Source organism: Lissotriton vulgaris, chromosome 2_1 (genome assembly GCF_964263255.1).
Source record: "Lissotriton vulgaris chromosome 2_1, aLisVul1.2, whole genome shotgun sequence".
NCBI lineage: Eukaryota > Metazoa > Chordata > Amphibia > Caudata > Salamandridae > Lissotriton > Lissotriton vulgaris.
The window spans coordinates 1803917068-1803937082 of NC_141687.1; the positions used below are offsets into that span (position 1 = coordinate 1803917068).

Here is a 20015-nt window from a genome sequence, read left to right on the forward strand (position 1 = left end):
AGTGGTCTGTAAAACAACTTAGCCATTGAGTTGTCAACCAATTCGTTTATGGTACACATCACGTGTCTTGCAATTTTCCCAAAGGTCATCAAGTGCACTGACCACATGGATGTTTTTGTACCCGCTAACTACATGCCAGTCAAGTGTCTCTGTTGTGGGCTGGAGATGCTTTGTGTCGTCCCTTCATAGCCATGAACTGTCATTTGGTACTCACATAGCGCCCATGTATGCTGCTGGATTGGTGGCAACGTTTGCATATTTGTGGGAGGCAGATCAAAAACAAATATTCCTAGTCAATCTCTCATTCGATAGGTAAACTCTTGTTACAACGTGCCCATTGTTACCCCAATGGTAATTGTCTTGCAATGTCATATGGGTCGAGGTCATCCTATACAAATGTTCTGCCCCACAGTTCTTCCTCTGCATGGCAGGGCCCCTGCAGGGAGTGCAACACTCATTATTTGATGCTGCTACACCATCATCCTCACAGTTAAGGCAATATGAGATGTACACCCTTTAGCTTCTCTTAGGTTTTCGAGGTGTCTCAACAATGCCAATATGATGTTGACATACTCATGACACCTGCTGCAAGGCTTGCCACTTCAATACATTTTTCCTACAGAAAGTTCTATACACATTCACATATGCATGTCCCCACCCCCTTTTATCCGCAAACTTGGAGATGCGATTTGCCAAGCAGCAGCTTCAGTCTCCATTATTTATCCTCAATGTCTTCTTATCACGGTACTCGACCTTGAGTGGATCCGCTGAAGAGTGAAATTAATTTTTTGATTAGAAAATCATCCCAATATCGAAAACGTATCCATTTGACTGAAGGGAATGATGGAACAGGGCAGTTTCTGGAATCTTTAAAGAGGAGTCAGTTTTCAATCTTTGGACAGCCTTCATACAGATGCCCCATTTCCCTCCTTAACTTTAGTTCTAAAATGCTGTTTTCTAGTGCGCCGGGCGCAAACGGGGAAAGCGCACCCTATATATAATTGGGCCCACCCATCTCAGGATTTAATGTTAGCCGACAGATCCTACGCAGCATGATATATACAATTTTGGGGAACATTAATTGCTCAAAAACGACTGAATTAATTTACACCAAATCACAAAAAGCAAGAACCGCTGAACGGAATCACAACAATGTTGGCAGAAAGCTAGATTTGGGTCCAGAAAGATTGCTTATTGTAATTTGGTGCAAATCTGGGCAGAGGTTTTAGAGTAATTAAGGAAATAAAATGAATATATTACTTACCCTGTAAGCATTTGTTCCTGGCTTGTATTGCTGTAGATTCACATGCTCTGCATACTCCTGCCATCTAGTGTTGGGTCCAGAGTCGTGAAAGTTGTTTTTCTTCAAAGAAGTCTTTTGAGTCGCAAGGTCGAGTGTCTCCTCCTCTCCGTGGTAATGCGCAGGGGCATTAACTCCATTGTTAGATTGCGCCCACCCCCCCGGGCTTACCAATGCCCCAGGGACACCACCTCCCCGGGGCTTCAATTCAAGTAAATGCGGGGGCTTTAAAGTAAAATAATGTGGGGCGGGCTCACGGATCTCCACTTTCCCGGGGTCAAATTGAAGCAAGGAGGGGAGCCACTAATCGCCCTGGTGACGGCTCTTGCAATGTCCCAGGGTGCCCACACCTGGGACATTACAGTTTGCTATGGCTTGATGGGAGCATTACTGCTACCGCAAATCCAAAGAAGACGCTGCTCCGCTTTCAGCCCTTGCCCTGCTTTAATCGTTTCTTTCAGAAAGGCAACACACAGTCACAATGGGAGAGTTTACATCCAAAGTGTTTTCCTTTCCGAGTTCCACACGGATCATGTTTCAGCTTAACATGGATTAATCTACACGTAACCCCATTAGCCTGGCTTATAAAATCGTATGGGCTGTCCCTAGCTGCATATGCTGATGACACCTAAATTGTGGTGTTGCTGGCCAAGAACGAGTCGAATGCTGGAGATGCCTTCAGGACCTGTATGAATAAGGTCAGCAAATGGATGGATGAGAATTGCCTAAAGCTCAATTCCTCGAAGACGGAAAAGATACTTTTAGAAAATAACCCGAAATGGGTTCTCTCCCCACTCCTGTGACATTGATAAAAAATGTGGGAATATTGTTAGATAGCAAACTGAAGCTCACCGAACAGGTGAACAAAGTTACCAAAACTTAACTCTATTCTTTAAGGTTGGTGAAAAAGAAATCCTGCCTTTTGAACTCCTTAAAACAGTGGTCATCTTGCTGGTTCTGAGGAGGCTGAACTATTGAAATAGCCTCTACATAAATCTTCTGGCTTCCTATCTGTAAAAACTGCAGAAGCTGCAAAATGCTGCAGCTTGTTTCCTGCAAAATAATCTTAAGTACCAGCCAGAAAAAACTGCCCTTAAAAATCTACATTGGCTACCCATCAGACAGCAGATTGCCTTTAAGGCACTCTGCATTGCTTACCGAACCAGTCATAGTCCAGGCCCCCATATTTTTAGGATACATCTGAGATGGTACAACCCTAACAGACCTCTCAATTCAGCCTACACAAATAACTTGGTGGTACCTGCCTTTCAGAAATCCACATGGGATGGAAAAAGCTTCTTTAGGTCAACAGAGGGAGTTGCAGCTCCCTCTGTCCAAAAGCAATGCCAGCACCCACATGATGCAGGGAGCCAGAAGGGACCCCGGGGGCCTGCTGGCTCCCGCCACAGTCCACAACAAAATGTCTGGGTGCCCTGGGTGGGACCAAGGTACCCAGACTAGAGGCTCACAGACTGTTTGGAGAGCCTTGTCCCGGTTAAGAAACAAAATTCAGCCGAAAGAAGGACATCAGCCCCATGGTTTACCCCCCAGTTAAAAAAATCACGACAAAGACCTCAAGAAAGCTGAAAGAGCATGGAGGGGAACTTATGATCATTCTGAGAGGCAGAATTTTAAGGCATTGACCCGAGCATACCATAAATCAATCTGGGAAGGAAAAAATTCTTATCTGGAACTTAGAATAAATGAGGCAGGGCATTTGTGTAAAGAAATTTTTAGGGTGGTGAAAGACTTTACATCCCCATCTGCCTGTCCCCCCATCCATGCCCATTCTGAATCCTGGCTGAGGGAATTGGCTGTTTATTTTGTAGATAAAATCACCACCATTCAAGACTCTCTCCTGTCCACTTTTCAGCAGCATACTGTGAGTTTGGGGTGCCCCCTACTAGACCATGGTCCACTCTTGTGTGACTTCCCCCCACTTGATCGGGAGAGTTCACTAGACATCTTGGCAAATCTTAGATCTGGATCCCCACTTGACCCTTGTCCTGCCAAGTGTTTAGCAAATATGGCACAAGTTCTAAATGACCTGATTAATCCCATTTTGAATCTGTCGCTATCATCCGGGGTAGTTCCTCGGGCTTGGAAAAGCGCCATGATCCTGCCACTTCTGAAGAAACCAGCACTTGACCCTTTGGTCCATGCCAACTATAGACCTATCTCCCTACTCCCTGCTCTGGCGAAAGTGACCGAGAGGTTTGTGCACAGGTCAATTTCTAATTTCATCGAGGAAAATGGCCTGTTGCACAGTACTCAATCGGGTTTCCGTGCTAATTTTAGCACGGAGACTGCCCTCCTTGAAGTCACGGACGCCAGGAGGAGTTAGACGCGGGAAGAAAAGCTATGTTGGTAATGCTTGACCTGTCGGCGGCGTTCGACACCGTTCCCCACACGCTTCTCCTTTCTAGACTCTGGGAGTTTGGTCTGCGGGGAACGGTGTGGAGTTGGCTCAAATCCTTTCTAGCCGACCGCCGACAAACGATCTGGGCGCCTCCTTACTCCGCCGAGATGTCACAGCTAGAAGTGGGGGTTCCCCAAGGTTCCATCTTGAGCCCCCTCCTTTTCAACATCTTTATGGCCCCTCTGGCGGTGGTGGCGGAGTCATTCGGCGCTCGGATTGTTTCCTACGCCGATGACACCCAACTCCTGTTCGCGAGCGACAGGGGTGGGTTGTTTGATGGCGCCTAGGTTAGGGGCTGTCTGAGTGAGGTCTTTGAGTGGTTTGGATGTCATGGACTGAAGTGCAACTCCGGCAAGTCGGAGTTGCTCTTCTTTGGCTGCACCTCCGAGCCAGACTGGAAACCCTGGTGGCCGCAGGACATGTCCCCTCCTGTCAGTGTGTCCTTGAAGGCCAAAAATCTGGGAGTCATTATCGACAGTGACCTATCTTTCGGACCACACATCTCTTGTCTAACCGGGAAATGCTTTGGCATCCTTCGGATGCTTCGTAAATTCCTTCCCCTAGTGTCCATCCAGGACAGGAAAATCATTGTCCAGGCGCTAGTGGGATCTAGGCTGGACTATGCAAATGTTTTATTTTTGGGACTTCGTAAATATCTGGTTAGACGCTTACAAATCGTCCAGAATTCAGCGGCCCAAGCCATTTTTGGTCTCCCAAGAAGGACCGGAGCTGCTGATCTTCTTTCAACTCTACATTGGCTACCCATCGCCAAAAGGATCCTTTTTAAAACCTTGACCACGACCTTTAAGACCTTACATGGCATAGGCCCTAAATACATTGCAAAACGACTTTCTTGGTACCAGCCCTCTAGGTCCCTTAGATCTTCCTCCTTATCCAAAATGAGCGTTCCTATCATCAAGCGCGCCAGAGCAGGAGGCCGGTCCTTTCGCTATTTAGCTCCCCGTGCCTGGAATGACCTCCCGATTTCCTTAAGACAGGTTTCCAGCCTTCTCTCCTTCCGAAAGGCCCTCAAAACATGGCTTTTCCCTTGACTGGCTTTTTCTGTTTTTATGTTCCCTTCAGTTGTTATGTTGCTCCCTTTGGCGGGTACCTTCGCTAAAGCGCCGGGATGCTCCGTGGAGTGGCCGTGCGCTATAGAAGCACAAAATTAACATAACATAACATAACATAACATAACAGAGGCTGGACCCCGGGGATTTGGGTCCCAGGAGAAAAAGTCTGCCCTGGAGAGGGGCCATGCGGGCCCCCATCCCTTTTAAAGAAAAAACTGAAAAAAGGGTCCGGCCCCAGGGAATGTTGGCCCCAGTGCTGGCCTCTGGGGATATAATGTATACCAAAGGTTACAGAGACATTTCATATTTTCAGTGAAAAAAAAACAAAGGTTACAGGGACATTATATTTAGACTGACATTTCACTCATACAAAACAAGTAAAATTCTGCTGTTAAAGTTACCCGAGCTAACTATAACTTACGCCCCGCAATGCACTGCATATGATCTCACATATTAAATCCCTCATGGCATGGACAATTCAGAAGGTAGCAAATAAAAACATATCTTTAATTTTTTAATTTTGTCACTTCAATCCTGAATGGTTAGTATGCGTTAACCTTTCATGCACTTTCATAAAGAAACCCAATATGTTTTTTTTTTGTTAGAGTTCTATATAGTGCTTAACATAGCACCATTTTCGTTACAGAAGGATACATTCATTTTTGTTAGGCACAGGGAGATTATGTGATTTGCCCAGAATCACCGGATGTTGAGCATCGTTGCCGAGACTCAAACCCAGTTCCCCAGCTTCGAGGTCGACCGCTCAAGCTGGAAGACTACATCGTATTTCACGCTGCTGACACAGGGCTATACTTGGTCTACATTTGGGTGATATTTGTGGTAGATTTTGGCTCTTTTCTCTCTAGTGGCCTTCTTGGGAGACTTACTTGTTATGAAGCTCCCTAATCTCATAATTCACTACAGTATCCTCAGTACAAAATGCTTTCAGTTTTCCACTTCGATTCCATCAAGATGGAGGTCAGATGTGACACACTTTTGACATAAATTCAGAAAATTAGCACTCTAGTTGCGCATAAGAACAGTGTAGTAAACTGCAGATCACCAGCGAGTTAACTGGCGAGCTGCTGCTGGTGTTGAAAGTGCATGTCTCAGTCTACTTGTCAGAATGTTTTAATGAAATAGAAGAGGAAGCGTTGTGACAACTCACTCAAAATGTGTCCTAATTTTCCTTTCTCCAGCACTAACCATAATTTCTAAGACAAATGAAACCCCTCATTTTATTCCTTACTTAATGCATTTTTTTAAGTTTTACCAGTTTGATTGAAGCACAATAGCTTCAGGTGTGCCATACTTTTGTAATAAGTAAGACTGTTAGCGTTCTAGTTGCTCTTTAGAACACTCTTGGAGGCTGCAGTAGAACACAAGCTCCTGTTAAAGTAAAACAGGATGATATTTGAGATTTCACTTACAATGTGTGCTAACTTTTCTTTCTACAGCACTAACTATAATTTCAATAATACAATTAACCACCTCATTGTGTTTCTTTCTAAATTAAATGTTTTAAGATATACTAGTTTGATTTAATTATGATGGCTTCAAGTGTGCTTTACTTTTGTCACAAATAAGACAGTTACTGCTCTAGTTGTTCTTTAGAACACTCTGGGAGGCTGCAGTAGAACACATGGAAATCAACTGAAAGTCTGCTCCTGTAGGAAGTACATGTTTTACTGAGAATGTCAGACTTCATTCCCATATGGCTGAGAAACAAAGGGGCCGATTCCAATCCTAGTCGGAAAGCTCTCCGACCGTGCCAGATCCGGAGTGTTTTCCTAACAAGCCGGAGTCCAGCAGTCCGAGGGAGCGAGTATGATGCGGCTGTATGCTGCCGGACTCAATTTGGTCGGACTCCCATAGAAGTCAATGGGAGCCGGTCGTACGACGCATACATGGGCTCCCATTGACCGCATAGGTACGTCTCGCACAAGGGCGCACCCCACAGTGGGTACGCGTCGGTGCCATCCGCACCGTACATGCCTGTGTTGGGGAAACCCTTGGGTCTCCCCCTGTGTCCGAGTCGTAGGGCTGCGGGTGACAGGGGATCAACAAGGGCCCCCAAAGGCAGCTTCCCACAGATTTTGCGAGCCGGACAATCCGGCTCGCACCGGCTGTCTCGTGCATCGTATTGGCTCGGTCATAAATCGCATCCATTGCACGCCACGATTAGCTTACGACCGAGACGTACGGAGCAGTTCGGACCCGGAAACGACTCGGTCGGTGAATTTCACGTAGCTTGCATCGAACTTGCTCGCTCGTACAGCTGTACGAGTCGGGCGGAAAACACGCGTACGGCTCGTAGTTTTTCTGGCCGGATCGCTTTCGGTGCCCTTCCGACCCGGATCGGAATCGGCCCCATAGTGTGAATTTACAGAAAATATGCTCTCATTTTAGCTTCTGGAGCACCTTCTATAACCTCTATGGGAAAAGGATGAGAAAACAGTTTTCTGTCAAACATGATTGATGTACTCCCACTAGAAGTATTTTTTGCGGGGTAAAAATCACCGTAGAACACACTACAGTTCCTAAAATTGGTACGATTAACAAATGATTTCTCCTTTTATGACCCTCAAAACCTGCCATTCATTACAATGCATGTCAAATGGTGCTATCATGTATATTGGTCCCAAGAAGGCTGCCAGCACTTTTTTGTTGAAGTACTAACAGCCAATCAGATCTCACCATGAAATCTGTGCTTAAGCTCCGCTCAGATATCCTTATTTGATTTCCCAAAAATATTCCAAAAACTACTGAACAGATTTACACCAAATAACTGAAAGCATGGCCTGCAAACCAAAATCTACCTTCCTGCCAGATTTTGTGTAATTCCATCCAGCGGTTTGGGCTGTTGTGGTGTTCAAAGCTCCTATGGGAATTAACATGGGAAATCTAATTTTTTTCTATCCCCACTTGACAGATTACCCCGAAACATTCCATCACAACAAGACTCGCTATAAAACTTTTTGGGGAAAAATTCCTGAAGATTTGTCAAATGACACCTAAGAAAAAGGCATGTTAAAAAAAGCTTATTCAACAGAAACATGGTCCTAACTATAACAAACTACTGACAACCACCAGTACGTTGGAGATATATAGATATATATAAATATATATCTCATCCTTAGGGTGTCTTTCCCCAAACATTTTGCCTTTTCCCTTCTGTGTTGCTGATTCTTATTGTTGAGGTTAGGTCCCTGAGCACTTTACACTGCTAACCTGTGGTAAAGTGCCTCCCCTAATCATGATGACATTGGTGTATAACTGATTGGCATATTTGATATACTTGTAAGTCCCTTGTAAAGGGGTACACCATATACCCAGAGTCTGTACTTAAAATGCTACTAGTGGGCCTAAAGCACTAATTGTGCTTCCACATTAGTAGCCGTTTTTCGAACCTGTCTCAGGCCTGCACCTACAGTGCCTGTGTGTGCAGTTTAAAACTACCTGCCAAACCTTAAAATATCTTTTTATTAAACATACCTCACCACTACCGTACGCTCCAAGTTACCCTAATGGCAGGATGCTAAATAAGTAAAAGGTAGGATTGTGTGTTTAATCTTTACATGTCCTGTTAGTGACAAACACCCAAGTTTATTATTCACTACGGTTCGTCCTACCCCTTTCATAGCATTGGGAATTCCTTGATACACTTTTAAGCTGTAAATCATGAACTGAGAGGAGTAGCTTTTTCATGATTCATATCTTTGGGATGGTAATGATAAATCATCCTTTCTGGTGAAGGTAGATTTGACATTACTGTTTCAGATATGCCACTTTTAAAAAGTGGACATTTTTCTGCACTTACTTCTGTGTATTCCTGACAGCCTGTCTCAACTGATCTTCAGAACTGCTGCAATGCCTTTACTGTGCAGAGAAGATTAACACACCCTGCGCCATTAAACATCGACACATCTCGTTGTTTGCGACCAAGAAACTGTACTTTGTTCACTGGAGTCTGTGTGGGCCCTGTAGTTGACCCGGCCCTGCATCACGATCGGCCCCAACTTTGACTCTGACCCGGTCAAGCGATCTAAAGTAACCTTTTTAGCACTACTTGCTTCTAAGTGCTTTACTGCATTTATTCCTTTAAAATTCAGTCTCTCAACTTGTATACAATTTTGTCGTTTTGTTGTTATTTTGTTTAGAATATAATGATCTATTTTTCTACACCTGTTTGGAGTCTTTTTGTGATGTATTCATTGTTTTACTGTCTTTGTTGCACAAATAATTTACACATTGCCTCTGTAGATCAGCTTCACTGCTCTGTGCCAAGCTATCAGAGGGTGAGCACAGGTTATATTTTAGTATGTAACTAGCTTACCCTGACTAGAGTGGCTTGGGTGCATACCTCAGCCAACCAGGAAGCCCATTTCTAAAATATGAACATACACACACACCCACACACATATATATATATATATATATACACACACACACACATATATACACACACACACACATTTAATATATACACACACATATATATATATATATATATATATATATATATATATACACACACACACACACACACACACACCAAAGGTTACAATAACGTACGTTACAGTTAGGTGTGATAAAAAGATCTATATTTTTGTTTTTTTTAAATTGAAATTCACTGAAAAAAACAAAGGTTAAAGTAACGTTATAGTTAGGTCAATATGTCAGTGAAAATATTAAAGTTTTCAACTTAAAAACCACTACAAAAAACACAGAAATTCACCATTTATAGTTGGCAGAGAACTTGTGCTTATGGCCTCACATACCCCATCACTCATAAAATGTTCTATGACACATTACTCTATAAACTAGAATGGCATTAAAGGCCTGAAAGCAAGTACAAGATAGTTCAAAATAATGTGAAGTATCATTATTACCACCACAGATATGACTCACTTAGGTGTGGCAAGCATGTGATATGTGCAACATTGATCCTATACTATACACGTCACGGGTAGCCTAGTTCACATTAACATACAACCACAGATACATAGGAAACTCTCATTGCACATGGTGTTCAATATGTATACAACTATTCAGAAAAAAGACAAGTTACTCAGCATACTGTTCCAAAATGAATGCTCAACTTCAGGCAGCTTTTATCTGTATCAAACCTTACATCACTTAAATATTCACCTAACTATATTGTTACATAAAAAATATTGTGCGGCCCCGGGGATGGAGTCCCCGCAGTCTAAGGAGGCTCGAGGAGAGGGGCTGCTTGCCCCACTCCCCCAATTATTTGAAATCTGAACTTGGGTGAATGCAGCTCGGGCCTACCCCCCTCCCCCTTTAATTATTTAAACTGGACCCTGGATGACAAAAATGTGTGGGTTTTTTTCAATTTTGGGCCAGGGCGATGCCCTCTGAGTCCCTACCTTGCCACCTAATGTTGTTATCTTATTAAAAAATAATAATAAGGGACTAAGTCCCAGAGTCCTGTAATGGCTGTCAGCAATATTTTTCACATGTTACTGGCAGCCAATCAGAGCGTTCACTCAGGTGGGAGTCTGACTCCTGTGGCAACAAGATGACTCAAGGAAAAAAAAAAGCTCCCTGGGCCAATCAAAGCATTCTATTTTTCAAAATTGGGTTTGTGGGACTCTTGCGAAAGTCCCACAAATAGTCTTGAATCTTAATTTTTACAAAACTATTGAATGGAGTTACATCAAATGACAAAAAGGAAAATGTGCGGACCAAGACCTAGCTTTCTGGCAAATCTGGTGTAATTCAGTTCACCAGTTTTTTGTGATAGAGCTTCTTAAAGAAGTCTACGGAAAACATCGATTCACCAACGGCGCCCAAGTTATTAGAAAAATATATATAGGATCACAGGAAAACAACCTACTTGCCAGTGTTACTGAAAATACAGTATTTACTTTATGGAGTAAAATACATAAGTACTCAGTCGCATAATTAAACACTTAAGTAGAACGTAGGTGTGCTAAAATGCAATTAGGATTCCACATCTTAGTTCACAGACTCCAGATTTGTGGCACTTTACAAAGACGGTTAACACATGAGGATGGTGGACTAAATTTAGGTTTATGGACAGGAATGGGCATGTCATAAGAAGTGTTGTTTGGTGGATAAAGAAAATTAAAATATTTTAAACATGTAAATGTGCATTTCCATATAACTTACTCATGAAACCCTGTGAGTGCTTCATAAAATATATCCAGATCGTTCCTCCAGTTGCCCCAGATGTGGTCATGGTGACGCCTCATTTTTGCATATGCTATGGGCGTGCCAGAGGCTGCACTTTTTTCGAACTCTGTACGGGTAATGGGATGGACACTTCCCCAGTTCATTAAAGAGATACAGTTGGGTTTACTCCCCTGTCCCAAGGGGAAGAAGCTTACTCGTAGCTTTCTCCAACTGGGGCTACTGCTGGCCAAGAGACGGATAGCTATCCACTGGATGAGTTCCCAACCCCTTTAAGTGGAAACTAGGGCCAAGGACCTGAGGGAATGAGTGACAGCGGAATTAATTCGTATGAAGAGGGCTAGGAGAGATGAAAAGTTGGAAGAAGATGCAAGGGACTGGTATAATTTGATATAGGGAATCCCCTTAGATGAGGCCTCTGAAATACAGGGTTCAGAGGAAACACACGTAGACCACTCTGATGATGAAACTGAGGTGCAGCATTCGGACACTCTTATGTTGAGTACAGAGTAATCATAGTATTCCAATGCAGTTAAGAGTGATCGTATGAAGTGAAAAATAGCATTACAAAAAACAATTTGATGGACAGAATGTAGATTAATGTCTTACATTCACCCCAGTACAAGGATCTGGGCCTAAATCCATCGTTTTTTGCACTCCACACCACCCTGGGTCAGATAATGGCTTCATGCAAATCAGCTCTGACCCTGTGCCCCATGGGAACAGTCCAGTCCGAACTACAACAGCCATATCGTTCCCAGACCGGAATCAAGCATCCGAGGACCGGACCGGTTTCGAGGTAACACCTCTCATCAGCTGATGAGAGGTGTTACCTCGAAACCGGTCCGGTCCTCGGATGCTTGATTCCGGTCTGGGAACGATATGGCTGTTGTAGTTCGGACTGGACTGTTCCCATGGGGCACAGGGTCAGAGCTGATTTGCATATCGCCATTGTCTAACCCAGGGTGGTGTGGAGTGCAACAAAACGATGGATTTGGGCCCAGATCCTTGGACTGGGGTGAATGTGTGACATTGATCCACATTCTGTCCATCACCTGTTTTATATGTGAAATATAGCATGGCCAGAGACTTTCTATGTTCATGACCATGGAGGGCGAGTGGGTGGGTTTGTTTATAGAACTATGTTCTTATGACATGTTTATTGGGAAATCATAATTTGTTACATACATGTAAAGAGTAGAGGTGCAGATATTTACGGTTAGTATATTCTTCCAAGTCCAGGAGATATCATTTTCTTCATGAATAATTTTCGATTACAATCTTAGCTAAATGTAGAAAATGTTGAGATCACATTACATTGTTCTTTTACAAGATTGTTCTGAGCTGAGAGATTGGTGTATCTGTACTGATTTTCTGATACCGGAAGATTTAAACCCTCTATAAATAAAAAACATGTCTTTAAAAATAAATGTTAAACTTGCTCATGTAGATTTTTCACCTAGTGTGGGAAAATGTTATCAAGTAAGAGTACTCTTCAAATTCTATGATAAGGCTGTGTTGCTCTAACTATATACTAGACTGTGGTCCAAAGATCAGTCATTTCGCAACGTATCATGGGTACTGGACTGTGCACTTCCGAGCATCATCCATATCATTTACTAACTCATATCTTTAAATATTATCCACTAAACCTTTCGGACTGCATGAGCTAAAGGGTAGTATCACTAGATTAAGATAGTAACATAGTACATAAACCATGTGAAGTATTTTTGTTTGATACAGCAGCCTGGTGCGTCCAACTGCCAAAAACCTGTAAAACAAGTTTGTTTTTTAACAAAATGAAATGAACAATCTCCTACCTTATCATCGATATCTGTGATATTCATGCAGTAGAAAACATCATACTTGAAATAATTTATCAATACTCTCCTCAGTATATCAAAGGAAATATATGATCTGAAAATACAAATGGAAGGAATTATTCACTTAAGGTCCTGCATCTCTACTTCTATCTAGCTGTACTGACAACAAGGCCATATATTTAACATTAATTTGGTACATATTGTTTGCTTTTATGTCACTCCGAAAAGCAGAAGTCTATATAGGGGAGGGGTATCAAGTAAGAACGCAATTTAACACATGCAGAATAGGGACAATCAGACAACTCCCACACTGTGCAGCAACAGTATCCCTACAGTCTTGCTCAAGAAGCTATATGTAACTGTGTGAGGAATGTACAACAAACTAGTACTGGTAAAGCTTATCAGACTCGCTTTGCCAATGCTTGTTCGTTGCTGCTCTTGACTTTTCCAAAGCTTGAAAAATCACGTTGACCAGACATCATGGAATAGCAATTCAGATACTTGCAAGATGGCCATCTTGGATTCATAGAAAGTAATGTTTCAAGACGGCCGCTGCATTTCCTCTACACAAAGTGTGAATAGAGGAAATGCTGCGGCAGTCTTGGAACATTACTTTCTATGATTCCAAGATGGCCACCTTGTGGCATTTTACAGAGATCAATTTTTCTGAAGTTATGTCATCTCGAACTAGAGGTGCTGGTTCTGTTTAATAACTTTCATTAAAAAAGTACACATGAAAAAAGTCATGGCATAAACTATATAAACAGGTGTGCATACTATATTATTGTATTTATTTCTATAAGAAATTGCCCTTTTTGTGTGATCATCACACACACTTTTTGCTAGAGGTTATTGCTGGTGTATGGACGCTGAACACTGGGGAGTTACCATCCAGCACATGTCCTTAGACCCCTTAAACGTGTACAATATGCTAATCCTTAATTGACATATTTAATTACCTATAAGTCCCTAGTATCTGGTACTCTGTGTATGCAGAAACTGTCACTAGTGAATTGCAGCACTGATTGTGCCACCACTAAAGTGTTAAGGCAAAGCAGGTCTTCAGGTCTTCAACCTGTCAAAATAAAACTTTTGGCAAACCTACACAACAACTACTCCTATGGTGGACGCCAAATGCCCATAGTGCAGGGTGAATAGCAATTAAAATGTAGGACGTGTACTTATATTCTAAATGTCCTGGAAGTGAAAAGTCTCCAAAGTTGTTTTCACCGTGGTGAGGCTATCTCGCCCATAAAAAAGCACTGGTTTACATTATAACACTTTATAATCCATAACACTGTGCAAATAGCTAGAAGACATTGTTCAAGGACTCAGATTTATTGGAATTTTAAATCCAATCCCGTGGCCAATTCGGATTTTAAATTACTAGTTTGACAATGCCACTTCTAGAAAGTTGGTATTTTCCTACCTGAAGCTTCTAAACGGTCAGCCTGCTGGGAGGTGTGAATGGCTCCCAGGAAAGGGAAGTAAAGGGCCTTGGCTGGGAGGAGCTGTGACCGCCTCCTGACAAGATGGGCTGGGAGGTGTACGCGCCAAACGCGTACACCTCCCCTGACTCAGGAACATGTAACATGCACCTAGGTCAGCCCCTGCAATAGTCCATGTAGAGTGGCATCAACCCCAGTTAGGGAAAACCTGTTTTAAAACGGATTGGCAGGGGAGAGTTCCTCATTTCCCTAGTCACACCTCACAAGTATGTCAAGAGCTCTGACCAGGGAAAAAAGATTATGCCAAATTAGAAAACTAATTAAAAGGATTATTTAAAAAAAAGAATCGAAGACAGAACACAAAACATATAAACATAGTCTGTGCAATTTGATCAAGCACAGGGGTGGGTGCTTGATGGGGAGAAACAGCCAGCAGTGAACCACTGCAGCTCTCAGTGATTTATGTAAGTAGGAAGACCATAGTAAGAGTACCTTAAGGGTTTTGCGTACTAAGGGACAGGCCTACCTCCAAGCGTGTTTTAAGGTACACACCCCCACATGTGCACAGCGCTCACCCACTATAGATCCTCTGCAAATCCCCAAGATCATCAGGGGTAGGAAGGGAAGCCGCTCCTTTTCCTTCCTGGTGGCCAAGATTTGGAACACCTTACCGCCTTCCCTAGGAGGCCAGGCAGCCTCTCTACTTTTACACCATTTTGCATAGTAGTCCCCTTGATGTCATTTTGGTGCAATGCCAGCATCCTGAACCTTTCTCTTCGAATCCACTTGTTGGCCGTCCTTGGGTCGAGAATGGGCCTGACCTCATTCTTCCCATTCTTACAGACAAGAAATAATCTTGAGTATAGCCCCGTGGCTCGTTGTACATGAGGTACAGGTTCCACCGCCTGTTTCTGTAAGAGAATGTTGGCCTCTGACTGTTAATGGTGCAGCTGGAATTGGATTGTTTCTGAGGTATACACGGTGGAGGCGTGATTAAATTGAGAAAATATCCATTGAGAACAATATTCAGTACCCAATTGTCCTGCATGATTTTTTGCCATTCTGCCAGGTAATGTTGAATACTTCTCCCCTACAGGAGCAGGTAACGGAAGAGGGGGAACAAAGGTCGCAGGGTTTCGACCCTGCTGGTATTTTGCCTCCTTGAGCAGGTTGCTGTCCTGATTTTCTTCTGGCCTGCCGTTTCTGATAAGGCTGATAGGAGTATTGGTACTGTTGTTGTGGACCTGACTGGCGGCCCTGATACCACCGAGGGGTTTGAACCCTCTGTGTAGGACACGGCATTGAAAGGTCTGAAAGATTTCCACTGATCCTTCGGTCTTTCTAAGCCAACAGCTTTCAGCGTCTCCATTTCTGACTTCATCATGGCCATTTCTTCGTCGGCATGTGTCCCGAAAAGGGTTGTCCCAGAGTACGGGAGATTCAGGATATGCTGCTGTGATTTAGGTTTAAGAGAAGTCAGGCGCAACCATGAGTGCCTACGAAGTACCACACTGTGGCAATACTCATGTACAGCAAGAAGAGATGTGTCCGCTGCTGCACTTATGACCTGATCAAGCCCATAAAACCTTCTGTTAAGATCTCATTAAAGACCTCTCGTTTGTCTCTAGGGAGGTAGTCCACAAACTGTTGGAGCGATTCCCACAGTGCCCGCCTTATCTGCCTAGCAAGGCTCTGGCACTAGATGCTTTCATGGTATTCACTGCTGTGTTGCAAACCTTCCTCCCTATACAGTCTTTTTCAGCTCTCTCTGTCCAGTGGCACTGTAGAGACTGGAGCAGAAGCATGTTGCTTTTTCGCCGCCACCACAATAACAGAATCCAGAGATGGGTGTGTCCGCAGGAAAGCAAGGTCCCACTCTGGAGGACGATATTTCTTTTGCAGCCTGGATGGAGCAGACTTAACTGAAGAAGTTGTCAGAAAAAGTTCCATAGCTGGCTCCAAGAGACCCTGCACAAGGGGCGTGAAGCCTGTTTTTAAAAAAATTCAAGAAGTTGTTGTGGTAGGAATAGACACTGGAATATTTAGTTTGGCAACACCTTGCACCAAAACCTCTTGAAATGTCAATATGTCATTCACTGGTAAAATACACAGGGAGGGGGGTCCAAGAGTGTTAGAGAGTATCTCCCTCTGCTTGAAGAAGAGGTGTCCCTGGTAGATCTTGAATGAGACCTTCCTTCATGAAGTGAGTAGAGGAGCGTCTTCTTCTGTGAGACCAATGTCGAGTACATGACCTAGATCTTGGTCGTGGTGTTGGAGGAGGTGACAGAGGTGGAGGAAAAGGTGTTGGAGTTCTCGGTTCCACATCTGGTAGCGGAGGTGGAGGCTGCTGAGGAGGCAGTATTGCCATCGGGGAGGGAAGTTCCCTAGACGGAGAATTGGTTTGCTAATTCCCTGAATCTAAATAATGTATATATTATCATTCTCTTTTTGCAAGCCTTCTGAAGCCTTGAAGAGGCTGACAAATTGCCTAAAGAAAATCCCTCCATCCTGTTTGACGTTGATCTACTCCTCGACAGATACCGTCGACGTCGTCTCAACAGTATGCCTCGCCATTAAATGGTGGTGTCTCGAAGACGATGCCTTGGTGTCGACCGACAATGGGAGAGCGTTGGCGATAGACGGCGGTGTTTCAATGTTGAGAAACTGTGACTGTGTGTCGACGCCGCTCGGCAGGGATCTGTGGACACTCATAAGGACCACCTGCGAGGTGTCATCGTCTGACGTGGGCTTCCTGACGCCGACCAGGGTGTCCTCATTGCTGGCTTTGTAATCGACTTGAAACGTCGATGTCTATTTGACACGGAGCCCACAGCGAACAGGCCAGCGCTGTACCTCCTCTTAAAGTCATCGTCCTCAAAGTCGACCCGGACAGGCGCTGTTTTTCAGCCCTTCTTCAGCTTGGGTGCCCCTCAGAGGCTGAAGACCGAGCCCTGGTAGAGGACTGACTCTTTCCTCACTCAGAAGTCCCACCTGAAGACTGGGCCTGCTGTTTTTGCCTCTCCTCTGTTCCTTGGAGTCAAATTTTCTCTCTGACACGCAGAGTATGCTTTGAGAAAGTTTTACAGATGAGACACAAGTCAGGAACATGACTTGCAGGCAAGCATTCTGCGAGGATCAGTCTTTCTACCACAGTCTGGACACTTATCAAAAACAGATGGCATTTTTTACTGAAAACTGTGGACAATCCTGTCAGAAAAAGACAGAAAAAGGTAGGAAAGGCCTAAGACGTCGAGTGAAGTAGATATTTAGTAAATTCAGAAGTGAATTTTTTGGAAAATTTGTTGAGAACAATGCTCCAGGGTCCTGTTAGGAGCTGGGAAAAAATAACGGAAGGAATTGCCACTAGTTGTGCTTTATGGGATACTGGTGGTCTCTGGATTCTTAAAGGCACAGCTTCTGCTGCACCGTTTTTCAAGAGGGGCGGAGTCAAGATGGCGGGCTGAACCGCCAGGTGAAGGAGGTCGCATGGAGTAGCTCCGCACCGTTTTCCAAGAAAACTACGAGGAAAGCAGAGAAAGTGCTTATGCGGTACCGCTCTCTAGCAAGCCATCTATCATGAGCCACGAGTCGCTGATCTAAAAGCACTCTTTAAAAAAAAAAATTGTATCGTAATACCTTTTGCTGATCCCGTGGTTGGTTCCGGATCCTGCAGCTTATCTGTCGGCTGAGCAGAGGGGTGTTGCCGGTTTGGAAGCTTCGGAATACCAGCTCCCTCCGAGCGCTCGGTCGGGCGTGCAACAGGGAACTGACAGAGTCGAGCCCCTCTGCCGCTGCTGTGTCGATGACATCGCGGCAAGCCACCCGATCTACTAGAACTGGCAGGACAGGGAGGACGGCGAAACTGGACGACACAGGTATGCCCGCCAGCGAGATCAAGACGATATTGGGGGGTTCTGCCACAAAGACTAAGACTGCTGCGGGAGCTTTAGTGTGAGCTTCAATTGTCGTCACTGGAGGCAAGGGCACAGCGGGGGCCACGGTAGAAGGGCGGACACCCTGTTTAGTCATGTTTGATGGAGGTGCCAGTGGTGATGTCGAGGCGCTGGCTTCTCGAGAGGGGACTCAAAACTGTCAGACTTCTCAAAACAAACTGGTTAAGACAGGCAACAAGGATAAAACCAGCGTTACATCTGCCCCTCCCATTAACATAGATACAAGCCGAGTGAATTCAAAAGGAAAAGATAAAGGCAAAATAAGACTGAAAGTACAGACAAAACCAACAAATCCAGTATTCACGCAAATGATGATTCTACCCCTGAACCCGAGGCTGCATTCGCAAAGGGGAGGGGAAAGGAAAGCGTTACCACATATCTCGATACTGATGCACTAGACGGGGGTGCTCATCCTCATGTTGCTAATGCTCATTTGGATAGTACATCTGTAATACCAAATGCTAATGTAGACACTGAGGCTGAAACAAGCGGCCATATCGATAACATGCAGATCGTACCAGCGACTGAATCAAATGTAGCTGAATCTACACTCGAGAAGCAAGTGGCTGAAAATACATCTGGAAAGAGTGTCCGCTTACTAAACGATGAAATAGAAAGAGCAGAAGAAAGCTCCAACCCTGAATATGAAGAAATATCTGAAGAGGGCGAGATAGAAATGGAAACATCTGCTGACAGAAATAATGCTGGCCGAACTACAGGTACAAGAAAAACAAAATTAAAAGCCAAGACTAAACAAAAATCTACAACTCGCAAATTATTGAGTAAAGACCCTATTGCAAACAAGAAGGGGCGTAAGGCTTAGTCGACGATAGTCCATTGAGGAAATGGATTGAGGCAAAAGGAGGAGTGAAGGATATGGCCTTAAGATTATCTGGAGCAAGCTTTGATGAAGACCTGAACGCACGTGATAAAAATATATTCCCTAGAACCGAAAACACCAAAACCAATCCGGGTGTAATAACAGTAATAACTTCACCAACTTTACCGACTGAAAATGGATTGGTTAATGCCGGCTCCACTGCAACAATACAGCTAGATACTCTAACTACTTCCTTAACTACCAATTTGATGAACAGTCCGGTAACAAATGAACCCACCAATTTGCTCATTGCTTCAACAAACTCTAAGACAAGGTCAATGTCGATTGAAATCGATTCCGATAATTATCCATTGGGAATATCAAACGCCGACCATACCGAAATAGCGACTACAAATACGACCCGAGCTCCTTGGTTGCTAATAATTTGACCACAACATCTGAACCCAGCAAAACAACAAGCCAATCGCAAATTCCAACGGCTAAACCAGGGGAAGAAATGCAAAACCACCCAGATAATACATCTATGGACCTAATTATGCAAACTCTTATGGCACAAAGACAGGAAAGCCAACAACAACACTTACAACTAAGAGAGGATAATACTAAACTACAGGCTTACATGAGTAAAGTGTGCCAAAAACTTGGTGGGGTCAGACAAGATATAGAAGACCTGAAGCAACGAGTAGTGGGAGTCGAAGAAAGTACCACACGATCAGAGTCAACCACGAGAATTCACTCAACACGCATTTCTAAATTAGAGGCTAAAGTCGAAGATATGGAGAATAGGGCACGCAGACATAACCTAAGATTGTTTGGAATTCCTGAGGGCATCGAGGGGGCTGACCCCCGAACTTTTGTTGTGAAACTCCTCCAAAAAGCTTTTAGTGATTTATCAGATCGGGACTGGGACTCTCAACTACAACAGGTACATAGATTGCCCCTCTTCCAAAGGAATCAAAATAACAAATTTCCCAGACC

At 43.9% G+C, this 20015-nt stretch overlaps 1 protein-coding gene across 2 annotated transcripts in view; it reads right to left on the reverse strand.

Moving 5' to 3' along the window:
* CARS1 (cysteinyl-tRNA synthetase 1) overlaps positions 1-20015 on the reverse strand; it is a 395563-nt gene that overhangs the window by 244134 nt on the left and 131414 nt on the right. For both annotated transcript variants that reach the window (XM_086957866.1, XM_086957867.1), the window contains one exon: positions 12793-12889. In XM_086957866.1, coding sequence (XP_086813992.1) covers positions 12793-12889 — 97 coding nt within the window. The remainder of the gene's footprint in view (positions 1-12792; positions 12890-20015) is intronic.